The sequence below is a fragment of the Brassica oleracea genome, chromosome C7 (genome assembly GCF_000695525.1).
Source record: "Brassica oleracea var. oleracea cultivar TO1000 chromosome C7, BOL, whole genome shotgun sequence".
In the NCBI taxonomy this organism is placed as follows: Eukaryota; Viridiplantae; Streptophyta; class Magnoliopsida; order Brassicales; family Brassicaceae; genus Brassica; species Brassica oleracea.
The window spans coordinates 33,526,579-33,541,885 of NC_027754.1; the positions used below are offsets into that span (position 1 = coordinate 33,526,579).

The 15,307-nt window shown below is 37.8% G+C and overlaps 2 protein-coding genes and 2 pseudogenes across 4 annotated transcripts; 1 reads left to right on the plus strand and 3 right to left on the minus strand.

Annotated features, from left to right (window-relative positions):
* The first annotated feature begins 727 nt into the window (after positions 1–727).
* Positions 728–1,839, plus strand: LOC106305843 (chlorophyll a-b binding protein 5, chloroplastic-like). The gene is made up of 2 exons (XM_013742241.1): positions 728–971; positions 1,066–1,839. The coding sequence occupies exons 1-2, from the start codon at positions 823–825 to the stop codon at positions 1,715–1,717; spliced, it is 801 nt and encodes a 266-aa protein (XP_013597695.1). The 5' UTR covers positions 728–822; the 3' UTR covers positions 1,718–1,839.
* Positions 1,840–1,931: 92 nt separating this feature from the next.
* On the minus strand, positions 1,932–6,274 carry LOC106305841 (zinc finger CCCH domain-containing protein 41-like). 3 transcript variants are annotated; one of them, XM_013742240.1, is made up of 6 exons: positions 5,949–6,274; positions 5,030–5,744; positions 3,786–4,928; positions 3,075–3,392; positions 2,394–2,946; positions 1,932–2,243 (listed from the first exon to the last, which is right to left on the minus strand). In XM_013742240.1, the coding sequence occupies exons 2-5, from the start codon at positions 5,696–5,698 to the stop codon at positions 2,422–2,424; spliced, it is 2,655 nt and encodes an 884-aa protein (XP_013597694.1). In that variant the 5' UTR covers positions 5,699–5,744; positions 5,949–6,274; the 3' UTR covers positions 1,932–2,243; positions 2,394–2,421. The 3 variants fall into 3 exon arrangements, with proteins under 3 accessions (XP_013597694.1, XP_013597693.1, XP_013597692.1); XM_013742239.1 differs by having other exon boundaries at positions 2,160–2,246; XM_013742238.1 differs by having other exon boundaries at positions 2,160–2,946.
* A 612-nt stretch (positions 6,275–6,886) lies between these two features.
* LOC106305130 lies at positions 6,887–9,119 on the minus strand (annotated as a pseudogene).
* A 1,851-nt stretch (positions 9,120–10,970) lies between these two features.
* LOC106303136 lies at positions 10,971–15,103 on the minus strand (annotated as a pseudogene).
* Between the last annotated feature and the right edge of the window lie 204 nt (positions 15,104–15,307).

Below are 15,307 nucleotides of genomic sequence, written 5' to 3' on the forward strand. Positions count from 1 at the left end.
AATTGTTTATAAAACTCATTAATGAATTAATACAAAATAACTTTTGTAAAATAAAAGTTTCTGGGAATTATTTACTCAAAAATACTTTTTTATTGTCCATCTTTTTCTCTCAAAAACTGGAGTAAAAATCATACAGCTGGCAACTTACATTCTGACACGCTTTTTGCTCTCTGCAGCGAGAGAGTACCGACAGAGTACGTATATGGAGGTTTCATCATGACGCGAGGGTAAAATCATCAATTCATGGCATAATGGGTATGGCTCGTCCTCTTAACATCACACCATGTGTAGGTTACTAATATGGACTTCATTTATGTATATTTAGCTAATTGTTTCAAATTAGCATTGTGTAATTACTTTTTCAATTCAAATTCTTCTTAAAAATTATTTGTTGCTAGTAATGTTTCATGTAATATATTAAACTGTGTTTGATATTAATAAAAATTTTAATTATTTGCCGAAAAAGTAATTTTGTATTAATCAAAATATTAACGTTGTTCTTATCATCGCAATCGCAAGCATTGGGAATGAGAGAAATCGCTGTGTTGGAGCACTATCCACTCTTGGCATAAGATTTTCCACTGCTACGTGGCATAACCATAGCCTCTAGCAATCTCCTTCACAATGTGAATCTTACTCTGTGGAAATCTAAAACCAACCAATCAGAACTCGCTGACGTAGTGACGTGTCCATTAGCCAAGCTCCCTCAAGCTGAACACCTTCTCGGATCTCTATTATAAAATCAACAAGAACACCAACAACAGCGTCTCATCTCATCTCATCTTTGCTTCATTTGTGTTTCTGTTTGGAGTTAAGATAAGAATGGCTACGTCAGCAATCCAGCACTCCTCTTTCGCCGGCCAAACGGCCCTGAAGCCCTCCAACGATCTCCTCCGCAAAGTAGGAGCTTCCAACGGCGGTGGCCGCGTCGTCATGCGTCGTACCGTCAAGTCTACTCCTCAGAGCATCTGGTTCTTACTCCAATCTTTTTGCTTCCTCAGTTTTGAGTTTATTAATCATACCAAAAACATATAATATTTCAACACTGCAAACTTAATGTGACAGGTATGGACCAGACCGTCCCAAGTACTTAGGACCATTCTCGGAGAACACACCATCATACCTAACTGGTGAATACCCCGGAGACTACGGTTGGGACACAGCTGGTCTCTCCGCTGACCCAGAAACATTCGCAAAGAACCGTGAGCTCGAAGTAATCCACAGCAGATGGGCAATGCTAGGAGCATTAGGCTGCACCTTCCCAGAGATTCTCTCCAAAAACGGAGTCAAGTTCGGTGAAGCCGTGTGGTTCAAGGCAGGTTCTCAGATCTTCTCAGAAGGAGGGCTTGATTACCTCGGAAACCCTAACTTGATCCACGCGCAAAGCATTTTAGCTATCTGGGCTTCTCAAGTTGTGTTGATGGGTTTGATTGAAGGGTACAGAATCGGAGGTGGACCTCTTGGTGAAGGTCTTGACCCGCTTTACCCGGGTGGGGCGTTTGACCCGTTGAACTTAGCCGAGGACCCGGAAGCGTTTTCTGAATTGAAGGTGAAGGAGCTCAAGAACGGTCGTCTTGCAATGTTCTCCATGTTTGGATTCTTTGTCCAAGCTATTGTAACTGGTAAAGGTCCGATCGAGAATCTGTTCGATCATGTTGCGGACCCTGTGGCTAACAATGCCTGGGCTTACGCCACCAACTTCGCTCCCGTAAAATAGAACTGTATCAGACAAATTTGTGTTTTTATCTTTAAAATTTAGTGCATGGGCATATTTGGTCTGTTGGTTTACTGTTCTTGGATTGGTGAAAGAAATTCTCAAGCCTTCTTTTGTGTCATTAATCTAGAAATGTGTTAACTGCTCAGACATCAGAGTCGTGTTACTATCCAAATTCATCGAGTTTCAGTCTCATTGTTCTACAAATTGGTCTTTGATAAACGCTAAAACTAGAACAAATAATATAGCTCCAAGATTCCGATCCTAGCAAACAATAATGATATAAATCTAGTTAACAAAACATCGCTTAAATTTCCAAGATGCTTGCCGTTTGTAGATTCCACACTATTTTTCGTCTCAACTAAAGCAGTCTCCAAGTACACAAAATATGTGTATATACAACAGAAGTCGAACTTGTTATAGAAACTAAGAACTGAAAACCAAAGACCAAACCACTGCTCTTGGAAGGCCAAATGTAACAATACACTTGTTTCTTGTCTTCTCTTTTTCTTTTTTTCTTTTTCACATTCTACTATAAAAAAAAGGCGAAAATCTTAGATATAATTTTGCTACCAACAAATATTAACGTCTCACGAATTGGCTAAAAAGCCTAAAACGGAGAAAAGATCACTAATGCCAGATTCAACAAATAAAGATTATGTTTCTCACAAAAGATTACCTCACTGACTTGAATCTTCTTCCCCAACTTAACCATTTATCTGTTCTTCATCAGTTTCAGACACTGCAACCGCTTCAGAAGCTCCTTCGATGGACTCGCTGTTACTTTTACTGTTGCCATTATCGCTTTCCTTGGTCTCTCGTTCATCCAACGTCTTGTCGTCTCCAGAGACATTTGTGTTCTCTGGTTCTTCTGTAGACGAGGCTCTGACTTCATCTTTTGGTTTTGGGTCATTAGAGACAGAAGCAGTGCACTTGTTTTTCTTGCTAAGGTGGTCACCAGTAACAGAGAGATTATTGTTGTTGTTGCTATCATTATTCTCTCTGTTGCTTTGACGTGTTACCCACTTGAACTGCAAGGTGTGTTCTTTCCAGCATTTTGCGTTAGCAAACGCTTTCTCGGCTGCGCTGCGCTTCACAAATGTGACACAAGCTGCACGGTTTTCTTTATCTGTTTCATCCTGATCCTTGCCACTATCAATCGATGCATTGTCTTCGAGTTCCACTTTTGAGATTTCGCCATAAAATGAAAAATGTTCCTTTAAGACAGCAACCTGGAAGTAAAACAATAGTTCAAATAATCGGTAAGTGAGTCCGCGACCTAATAATCACCGTAAAATCTAATTTGGAAAATGAGAAAGTTTTGCACATTCATAAAGTAGAACAGAGAAAGGGAACATACATCGGCTAACCCGGTTGGCAAAGGAGGAACAACTTTGATGGTAGTCGGGCGGTTGTCCAACTTATACCTATTTACCATAGGAGAGTTCAAATTTGTATTGAACTGATACGGTCTTTGCTTGAAATGTTTTGGATCCGGAGATGGCGTTTCTGTGCTTAATTTAGCAGAAGAAAGCGGCTTCTGGATAGGCACTTTCTTCTTATCTGTGGATGACTCTGTTTTTGGTGATGAGATTGCTTCACCGGAGTTAGAGGCTGTATCTACTTTGAGGCGCTTAGCATCTGGCTCATCTGCTTCTTCACCCTTCACAACCGTACCCTGAGTAGATTAAGAGCATGATGATATGAATGTTGTCCAGGTAAATAATTTCAACTCCATTCTACGTGGTGTTAAGTAAGACAGGGTCAAAAAATATGTTTAGTGTATCAATTCATTAGCTGAAACATCCTAGAGCAGAAATAATATATATATGACACAACGCGTATGTCCACATATCTCTGTGTGAAACAAACTCAATTTTAGGCTATAATGAGAACTCAGGTCCGCATTTGTCTAGCAATTTACACTTCTTCAAATTCCCAAAGACGCCCTTAGGATTCAAATCCTCTACTTACGCTTAACTTCCTAGTGACTGCTAAATTGTAATTTCTTTCAAAAGGTATTAAGGGGATTAAAAACAAAACGGAAAGGGATTTAGTTACTTGTACGTACTTGTTTTTCAAGCATCGCCAACTTTTTGCGGAACTCTTCACGCTTCTGCTCCAGCATTTCCTGCTTTTTTCGAAGTGTCTCCTTCAACCGCTCAAGATCGTCTGCTTTTTTCTGCTGAACCGGCGTAACCTTGGGGACACTTGCGAAACCCACAGGCTTAGGCTGTTCAGCTGATGATGGAGCGCCACAGCCGTGGAAGGCAGGACCCTTTGCGGTGGAAGTTACATGGTTGCTTTTCGATGCTGCAACAATAGGAAGTTGGTTCTGCCCTCCGGAAGCAGTCATAACACGACCCTTCACAGAAGCACCATTGCCAGTGGAGAGGACATTATCAGGTATACTATCTCTATTTGCCCACCAAAGCTTGATAAAGCGGTTACCCATCACAGCATCAGGTGCCTTCAGAGCAGATTCAGCCTCTTCGCGTTTAGAGAATTGAACAAATGCTCGTTCACTACTTATTGGGATGTGAATGTCAATAACTTTCCCAAATTTCTGAAAATGGGCAAGAATGAGGTCCTTTCTGTTGATTTCGTGGGGAACACCGTTGACAAATAGAGTCCGCATTGCCTTTTGCATTGCTTTTCTTGTATTGTTCATCGCATCACTTGAAGTATTTGATGAACCAACAACTTTTGAGACACTTTCACCAACGTGGTTTTGTTTGCCGTGGCGAGATGAATTGATTGGAACCTCCTTCAGTTGATCTTCAAAACCAGCTGATGAATTTAATCTTGCATCAGCTTTTGCATGACGCGTTCTTCCCCAAACTGGTTGACTTTTGCTTCTGGAGTCTCCAATACCACCCGCATTTTCAGGGCCATCTTGGTTATTTTCATCCAGTGGAGCTACATTCTCATCAATCCCATGAGAACTTAGTGCAAGCAATGCCCCTGACGTTTCACCAGCACTGTTATTCCACAAAGGTTGATCAGGATCGTAAAAATCAGTTCCACCTCCACTAGGATATGCATCACCATAACCCATACCATCAACAGCCATTCCACCCTCATTAGTCTTCCCATGAGCTCCTTTAGTATTCATGAAATTAGCACTCCCAAACTGTGCAGGCACTGGTTTAGAAGAAGCTGCCATATGAGGTGCACCCGGGCCAGAAACGGGAAGGTTGAACTGTGATAGACTCTGCACAAATGGGAAATGAAGGAAAATCACTCAGATAAGTATACACAAGAGTTTCCCAGATAAATCCAATGACCAGAAAGTTGTAATTCAAGAAAACAAACCTGAACATCGTCGACAACAATGCGATTCATTCCATGCTCCATGGGACACATATCCCCTCTGAGGCAGAACCCACGCTCCTCAAAGTCTCTGCATCGCTGCCGAGGAATACCCATGTTGAGTGACGCATTCAAGGGCGGTCTTAGAGAGCCTTGCATGTGATGGAAAGCATCCAAACCACCATTTGGAACTCCATTAAGCATTCCAAAAGGAGGCCACGGCGCGCTCTGAGCAGCTGAAACACCAGCTAGTCCCCTCGCTCCAAACATGCCGGGAACCATATGAGACGAGAGATCAACAGGATTAAACCTGGAATCACGCTGAGCCCAAGACCCGTAGTTGCCTCTACCTCTACCATGACCAGCGTCCCTTGAAAACATTGGATTCGATCTTGCTCTTTGACTATCAAACTGCACACGCTGAGGCCGCTTTTCGTGTTCACCAAAGGTATTCCCATTCTCAAAATGTCTGTAGTTTTTCCTGTGCGGCCTTGAGAAAGCCTGATCTGAAGAGCCTTGTTCCAAAGACTGAGACCTCGTCTCTTCTTCTTTCCTGCGGTGCTTATGGTTGCGATCGTCATCCTCCTCCTCGCTGATCTCATGCTCCTCCTCAGGGTCGCTCATACAATCAGACGAAGATAGCACGCGTTCCTTCGGAGAAGAAAGCTCCATCGATCCGCTTAGATAACGCAGAGCTTCTCGTCTCTCATACAACACTCTGATACATACAGTTTGATGTTCAAAATCGAAACCCTAACGATCAGTGCTCAATAACAAGTGAAACTCCTAAGCAATTGAGCTAGCTACCAGTTTAGTAACAGCAAGCAGCGTAAACTTAGGGTTTAAACGAACCTAGAGAGAGCTAATTCTGAGATTAAGATTGAAAAAAAAAGAAATCTTCGAAAGGGAAAACAAATCTTACAGATTCTCTCGGGATGACTATGCGAATGACTCTATCGCTCTTCTTCACAGACGGAGCTGGATTCAGGTCCGATGAGCTAAATCAAAAACAATGGATGGACATACTGCGAAGAAATTGGAGGAGGGATTGTCAACGAAGACTAAATCCGCCGCGGAGAGATTATGTTCCGACGAAGGATTACAAGGAGAAACCTCGGAATCGCGTCTCAGATAGCGACTGCTCTCGTCGTTAGGGTTTGAAGAGCTGCTGAGAGAGAGAGAGAGAGAGAGAGAGGGTTTTTTTTTTTGGTTATCAAAATAAAAATTGCAAAGTAAACAACATACAAGGCAAGGCGAGGAAGACAGAAGCTAGGCCGGGAATTTGGATTTGCTACCCATCAAAGAGTTCCTCAAATTTACAGAACGGCCCAATATTCCTGTTTATTTCTGTTTGCCTACCCTAATTTTCTAAAATGAAAAACAAAACACATCATATTATTTGTTAATTACAATAAAAATAGTAGCAGTTTTATTTTTTTAATCAATATAGTAGCAGTTATATTTTTGTTTTCTTAAGCCCCAAAATATTACATCAAATTTTGGAAGCTGTAAAAAAAGACACTAGGTGTTCTTTATAGCATTAAAAATATATTTTTTTTATCTTTTCTGTTTTGTTCATGTTTCTAGTTATGTCTTTGGCTTCGTAAACAGTTGATGCAAGTGCATAATAGAACGCTTGTTTTGGTTTTTTTATCTCTTCTTATGTTTACTAATGGTTCATAAACATTCCTTTATAATTGTACCATGATTATATATCAAACATGGATCCAACAGTATATGGAGTCTGAATAAGAAATGAAAAAGAAATAGATCAATAAATAAAGATGTATCCATGGACGTTGTTCAAAAAAAAAAAAAGATGTATCCATGGACAAAACGATTTTATAATAACTATGGTGATTATATATTTGATCTGTTATGAGGTTTTTAGACATTATGTTCACATTCTGATATTTTTCATTGTTGAAACCCTTTTAAATGAAATTGAGAGTCGAGAGGAAAAACTGTTGAATATGAAATCACTTCAGGATGTGAATTGGTGTTTGATTCTGACGAATAATGCATAGAGGGCATAAGAAGGAAGATGCAGGAGTGCTACCAACAGATACCTGTAGATCATCCACAAATGTCAGTCTAGCGAATGAAGCATTTTGAGATATACCATAATGTTTTTTTTTTTATTTTCTCTTCTATATAGAACCAACAGATGCAGACTGATCTAGTATATAATGTTGTTGAAGGCTTACCACACTGGAGCCATGGGAATTGAAAGGTCGAGAAATGGATATGGCCACCTAAATCAATCGAGGAATAGAAACGTATATTAAGAATGTAATCATGTATATAAGATGATATGACATGAAAAAAAGGCAAAGAAGAGTTTTTACCCTACGGAGATAAACACATGGAGAAGCCATTGGAAAATAACAAAACTTCCTGTCCACAAGATGAAGTAAGAGAACCTGAACAAGGGAAATCACTGCAGAGTAACACCCAAACAAACAAAATTTAGGTTGATGGTTAACGCTTGGTAACATCTTAAATGCAAAAAGAAAAAGAAGACTTATTACCAGACGGTTAAGAATTGTGGAGGTTGCTCGTATGCAAATTCACAGTCATCTGAAAACATAGTTAGCAGTAGGAAAGTTAAACTTGAGTGTCCAAGAGAGTCAAATATATTTAAAGTTAGAGCAAGTATAAAAGTAAACAGCTTATGCAACATAGCAAGTGATGTATGTGCACACCAAGCTTTATTTATTACTATATGGTAAGGAAAATTCTTGATGAAAATGGCTAGAAACTTACGAAACTCATCTCATAGTCCTGTAAAGACAGAAATGGGAAAATGACGGTCCAATATATACTGTCGGTAAGCACAGCTGCTCCGGCACTCGTCTGTTTTTTCAACAAAGCCAACATCATAGATAATCTAACACAAAGGTACACTCAGAAATCTAAATAATACAAAATGATTCATATACCTGAAATATAATATGGAAGAGCTTGACACAGGACGCTAGTGTCTTTGAATCAGAAGGTCTTATATATCTTCTCAATGAAAAGCATGTTCTCCCCATTTAAAAGAGGCAAAAGCAATCGAATCTCTGCATCATTTGCTACTTGATCAATAGGTATTCTCCTGCTCAACTGCTTCTTATGTTGAAAACACCCATAAACTGAAAACAATGATCCCATCTACAGAACGCATTCATCGATCATCACTTATTAGACCCTCCCACGTCGGAAGTTGGAATGGATATTAACTAGTACTCTTTCCGTTTCAATATACTTTCTCTTTATCAAAATTTGTATAACCAATTGCATTTTTACTAATTTCATTTAGCATTAAAAGAATTATATTTAAATTAACTTTTAATATTATTTTATGAAAGAAAACACATTTTAATATATGTAACCTCATCTAATATGAAACATAGGAGTATATAAAATGGATGGATCAATTCACTTATAGCCGATTGATTTTAGATTAGAATCTCATCTAAGTTAACATCACTATCTGATTATAAAACATAAGATAGAAGATCCAACACATACCCGAAAGTAGATTGTTATCAACGTGAACGTCCACCTGTCAAAAACAACCAAAGCATCAAAAGAGAGTAACTTTCACACGGTCTTTGCAGGAGCTTACTTACTGAGTGTAATAGTAGTAAATGCGGAAACCACGAAAAGCGAGCCTGACAATGTTGCTCGTTAGAAGAAAGCAGAAGGCTAGGACCCGGAAACCCAGTAACCAACCCGGGTGGATTTGTTTCAGACTAGGCCTCCAAATATCTTCACTGTGTTCACTATAACTACCCTTAGGTCGCTGAGTTTCAACTGAACTGTCTTTTTCGAACTTCCATATGACGAACAAAGCAATGATCATCGGAGTCAACACCCAAACCGCGCATAGAAACACTCTCCAGTTCAACCAGTAATCCAAGCTGGATGTGTCCGGGACATTCTGGATCATCATTCTTCAGTTGATCCGTCTGAATATTCGGATCCGAAAAACCCAAATGGATCCAAATCAGAGGGATTCAAGTAGCTTAAAGCTCCGAATTGATCGATATGACCTGAAGAGAATTACAATTTGAATAGTTTAAAGATCCGATTCCGAAGAACACGAGAGTTGTGATGATGTATGCTTAATAGTTACGTAATGTAAGGAAGAAATGTACAAGTTTCGTAGTCTTTTTCTTCTTCAACAGTATTCGTGAGTTGTGTGATGGGGAAGTCAAACTTTGAAGCTAAGGCATGTCGATGTCGGTCGGCCACGAGAAGTTTGATAACTGAACAGAGTGGACCGAGAGAGGGACAGGTGGTGGGGACTTCCTCTATTTTGTTCATCACTTGATTTCGAAACGTCGTCGTTTCGCCTCGTGTGTTCCTTAAGCATACCTTAATCGTAAACCTTTCAAACTGGAAAAATGTACGTAGCAAATCTACAAGGCCCGCATGTATTTGTTTTCTATTTATAGTTAAAGCCTATAAAAAGTTTAGTGGGGGCATGGCAACCCAAAAGGAATAGTTCACGGGAGCCGGATGCAGTGGCAAGCTAGCCACATTTTTCGATGTGGTCGATTTAGTTTCGACCAACTATATATCATAGGGATCACACAAACTAATTTTGTGATATATTATCAGATTAGTTTATAAATTTCAACACAATTTTTTTTCGTTAAAAATTTTAGGGGTCAAATGACCCTCTTTCAATTTGCCATTTGTTTGGCCCAAGATTTACTTTAAACTAAATAATTATATCTAAATGAGTATTTCAAATATCATCGAAATATCTCTTTTATAGAAATAAAATCATATAAATTTTCATTTGTAATTTTTAAGTTGGGTCATCTTATACATGCAATATTTTATACATTTATTAAATGGTTATGTTAACAATACTGCAAAATCAATTTTTATTTAAAAAAAGAACAGTCGAAGCCTATGGCCAGAGAATCGAACACCGAACTTAAAACAAATAGAAACTTTAACTAACTAATAATATCTAGAGAAATTCACTATGATAATCCTTGACCAAAATGTTTCATTTGAAAGGTAGAATTTTGGATTTTTTAAAATAAATAAATACTAAAAATTTAAATAAAATATTTTAAAATATTTTCAAAAATAAATTTTGAATTTCAATTTTTTTTTTTTAAATATGAAAACTTTTGAATTCAAAAAGGTAATCTTCAAAAATAATAATAAAATTTATAAAACTGATTAAATTAATAAAACAGATCAAATAGTTTCACCTCGCTAAAATTTATAAAAACGATTAAATCTATAAAACAGATCAAAAAATTTCATGTACGCCAAAATGGAAAACATCTTTAATTTTAATTGTCATAAATATATTTTAATTTTCTAACAAAATAGAAAAACACATAAAATAAATTAAAAGTGTATTTCATCTTTAAAAGGTGTTAAAATTTAGTAAACTATATATATACATATATATATATACACACTTCTTTAGTTAAATAAAATTATCAACATATTTTAAATCATTCCAAAAAACAATAATAATTTTTTTTTGGGTCAAAAAATAATAAATTTTTTAAAAATATATATATATATATATATATGTTTTACTGAATTATAATTTTATATAAAAATAATAACGCACTTTAGAAGCACAGTCCAAAGCTAGTACTTTTAAATTATTTTGATATAATCTATATGAGTATTTTAACGTTTTAAATACTCATTTATTTTGTGACAAAAAAGAAATACTCATTTATTTAATACAATTGTTATTTTTTATTTTAAAGAGATTTGAAATTGGAAATCAATAAATGAGATTCTCTAATAATTCAGCGTCGTATTGTTTGGAAATTTTATTCCTCTATAAAATATGTATAATCTTTTTTTTTTTTGAATAAAAAAATATGTATAATCTTTGTTGAACAAAAGATTAAGAATCTACGAAACTGAACATAAAAACATTCATTAGACCACAATATATATTACATGTTCAGTTCTTCCATTAAAATGCACAAACTTAATTTCATATAGCATATTATACATATAGATATAATAAAGTTTGGATACGTTATATTGTAGTCTAATTAGTCGACCATGAGAAATCAACTCTAGCAAAGCAATCTCGTTCATCATAACTTCATCGCATCCATGCATTACCATCCAACTATCTGTCATCGATTCATCAAACTCGGCGGTTAAACCACTTCCCGGCCTACACGTCGAACCAGAGGTAGATGTAACAGCTGATGCCGATAGCATAGTCTTCTCGCAAGCAGACTGGAGTCGCGCGTTCCTCCATAGAAGCGGAGTATCGATCGGTGGCAAACACAGCAGCTGAGCTGCGTTGGGTTTGTTCTCTCCTTACTGAGCTTGGAGTTACTCTCACCAACACTCCGACTATATATTGTGATAATGTGGGCGCGACGTATCTTAGCGCCAACCCTGTGTTCCACTCTAGGATGAAGCATCTAGCACTTGATTTCCATTTTGTTCGTGGCAATGTTCAGTCTGGCACTCTCCGCGTTTCGCATGTCTCCACTAAAGATCAACTTGCCGATGCCCTTACGAAGCCGTTACCACGAGCAAGATTCAAAGAACTTATGGACAAGATTGGTGTGAGCAAACTCCCTCCATTTTGAGGGAGAGTGTAGAGTGTATGCCTAATAAAGTTATATTTGTCAATATGTAATAGCTAGGTTAGCTATGTATCACTATAAATACTGTACGTAAGTTATCTAATGAATCATTCAGCCTACAATACTATAATCTAAACCCAAGTTCATCACACCATCAATGATATACTTACAGTCATTGCTCTTGTCATAGTCCGAAGCGGCAATAATCACAACTTTACCTTTACCTCTCATATTTTTTGGACTAACTTTTATGTTTGCATTTGCGTCAAAGGTTGCATTGGTCCTTAGAGTATCATCATTGTAGGTAACAAACGTAATGTAGTTTTAAAGAGTGCTGCTACATATTGCAAGGGAAGTTTCGTCTTTTCCCTTAGACCTCCTTGATTGTTGTCGGCGTTTAGTCGCATTCCAATGGTTCTTGATTGTATTTTCAGTACGTCCAGGGAGTTTCCGAGCTATCTCAGCCCATTTGTTCCCAATCTCTTTGTGGGCAGCAATAAGTATCATATCCTCTTCTTCACTCCAACCGTCTTTCTGTAATATATAAAGTCTTATGCTTTGATATATATTTTGAAAATTTTGTCTAGGTTTGTGAGTTTTAATGAGAGAATATAAGTGAAAATCAATTTAGATTGAAGGCTTACCAATTAAGAAATATTTGTCTACAACAAGAAGATAAAATGCTTTAAATAAATTTCATAGACGTATATGTATATACAAAAAAAAAAAAAAAATTCAAAGTATTAATGCATGATATACCATCATAAAATAGTCAAATATTAAACAAATTCAATTGGATATATTTTGCACTAGCCAATTATATAAGATAAATTTATGTTAATATATGGGCATATGTGTGTATTGCCGCTGTGATGTATATACATAACAAGATATCACTTTATATGTAAACCATAAAATACTTTCTTAAGACATGGTAATATATGTACTATGATACGTTGTCAATTTGAGTAATCTGAATGGCATAATGAAAATATAAATGTGTGTCATGGATAAGAGATATAGTGACATGTAAATATATGGTTAACCACACATTAAACATCATATACACAATGATACCACATGATTTGTAGATTGATGTATATTATTAAAAATCTAAGAAGAAGGTAACCTTGATATCAGGACGTAGATGATTATGCCACCTTTCCCTACACTGCTTCCAACTCGTCCTGGTAGCATTTTGGCAATATGAGACCATTTTTTAGTTCCATGGTGCTCCACTAATTGTACCAGTAACCAAAATTGGGTAGAATCATCAAAAATCTTATATATTAAATCAACATAATTATAATAATAAGATAATATATATATATATATATATATATATATATATATATCTATATCTTACAAGCTAGAATTACATAAACAAAGGTTTAATATTTACCTATCTTCACCAGAAGTCCATTGCCCTTTGATGATGCTAGCTTTTTTCACGGGTTTGCATCATCTTCTCATTTGGAATCTCTTATTCTTCTTGATTTGATCGGTCTTGATCAATATTTGATTATTTTGACTTTGATTCATGACATCATCTTCGTTTGGGTTCAAGATACATATTGGTTTTGACGCATTGTATAGATTTGAGTCAGCCATGGCTAGATTGAATATTGGCTCGTACCCAAAGATGATTCCTTGGGGGTTATCATTTCCCCACATCGTAATTTCACGTTGGGCATGTAAAATGTTGGGTAAATCCTTGGGTGGTGACGATGTGTTATAGGCCATATGAAAGAGATATGGGTTAATGGATATGCCATGAAGGTATACCTCAAAAGCTTCAATGCATGGAGAAGGAGTGATGCCTTTAAATATATCAAAGTGATATGGGGGAACATTTAGATTTGGAATATGATCAGAAGTAGTGTTTGAGATTTTTGATGTTAGACTCTTATGATAAAGATCAGGACTGAGGTTTATAATGGATGTGAGATGTGACCTATCGAGATTAACCTGAAAAGGTTTTTTTTTTTTTTGAAACACAACTAACTTTCATTCATCAACTTTCTTGAATACAAATACTAGAGGGAATTATCCATCCTCTTTGATAAAAAACATAAGATACAATAACATACCAAATTAAGAAAGATAGATCTTCAAAGCAAGATGACAGCGAATTCAAGACAAAGCTTGGATGCGTCGATGGAGCATACCCGACAGAGTCGGACAGCTGAGACTTAGTCACATAATGTGACGTGGAGGGACAACCCTCACCTGCGAGACAACACATGGTAATCTCGGTTGCATCTTCTGGCCCTGTACAGACCGCTACGCAAGATAACAAACCGGTGATAAAGCTGAAGCCGAAGCTCGGCAGCGAAGCCGAGAAATCATCTTCATCCATGGGAAGAAGGTATGGTGGAAAAGTCCTCTCTTCAAAAGACGAGGAAGATTGAAATGGAAACTGTCTCGGTGAATCCACCGATAAACTCTTCTTAACAAGATAATATGCCATTATACGCAAAAGTAAGGCCCCGGTGAACCCACCGGAAATCCTTATCAAACAAGTCAATACCAAAACCACAGTTTTCAATAAAATCAGTACAGTCGGTACCTTCAAAAGCAGTACCGTATTTCTTGGTTTTGTGTAACTGGTTTGTGGGCTATAACAATAAGGGAGATTAGCAATCCAGGCCCAATTAGTGATCACCCTTGGCCCAACCCAGGACGATTGATTGAGTGACGGGAAGGAGTGGATACAGACGTCAGGGATGGAAACTCCGGCGGCGATGGATACTCGGCCGTCTAGCCAGGGATGGTGCGCTTCAGCAAGCGGCGAGCTTGGAACACCGGAGAAGATGGGCCTTACAAACAGACAGAGAGAAAGAGCGGCACAGTGGATCTCCTCGGAATCCCGGAGAGGACCGTCAACTTCTGCGTTTGTCAAGCTGGATCTGGTGGGAGAGGTTCGGAAGTGGCTCGTCCTTATCAGGTAGCAAGATATCGGTACTGAATCCTTGGAAAACAGTGGAACCCCACATACACAAGGGTATGGATTACCGCGACCGGGCACTAGATGTGGTAGAGAAGGTGGGAATGGCTGAGGACACTGTCGAAGAGGCGTAGATCTAAAGGTTTGGGGGTGATTTAAGCTGACCGGCATGATGGAGAAGCGGGGAGACCCCCAGAAGGTCACGGATCCGGCGTCCCAGACTCCGAAACGAAGAAACGAGCGGCGGAAACGATTAGAACATGGTGGTGAGCGATCTGAAGACGATGAGTAGCCGACAAACATCATCTCTCTCGACGCCGGGGAGGCCTCTGGCCGCCGGCGTCGGGCCCTATGCTCTGTCTCCTGCTACTCATCGTAATTTTGTGAGCTTACTCTTTTAACCTGAAAAGGTTTATGATGCATGTTTTGTACACATGAAACATCACCGGTAAGAGATTGATATTCTAAGGGGAGATTGTCATCGTAGAGAACAGCTGCGAGGAACGGGTAATGCATTTTGATCATTGACTCAATTTCCATACGATGACTAAGAAGAAGTTAAGAAAACAAACAACAAACAGAATATGAAGTAACTAATTGCACTTAAACTTAAAGAAGAAATGAGGTTGTAAAAGCCATGACTTTGAAGAGCATTGCATATAAAAGATACATGTCAAAGAAACTAATGGTTAATTGAATTGAAATTCAAGATTGATGATGTAATCAAGGAAGATGAATAGATGG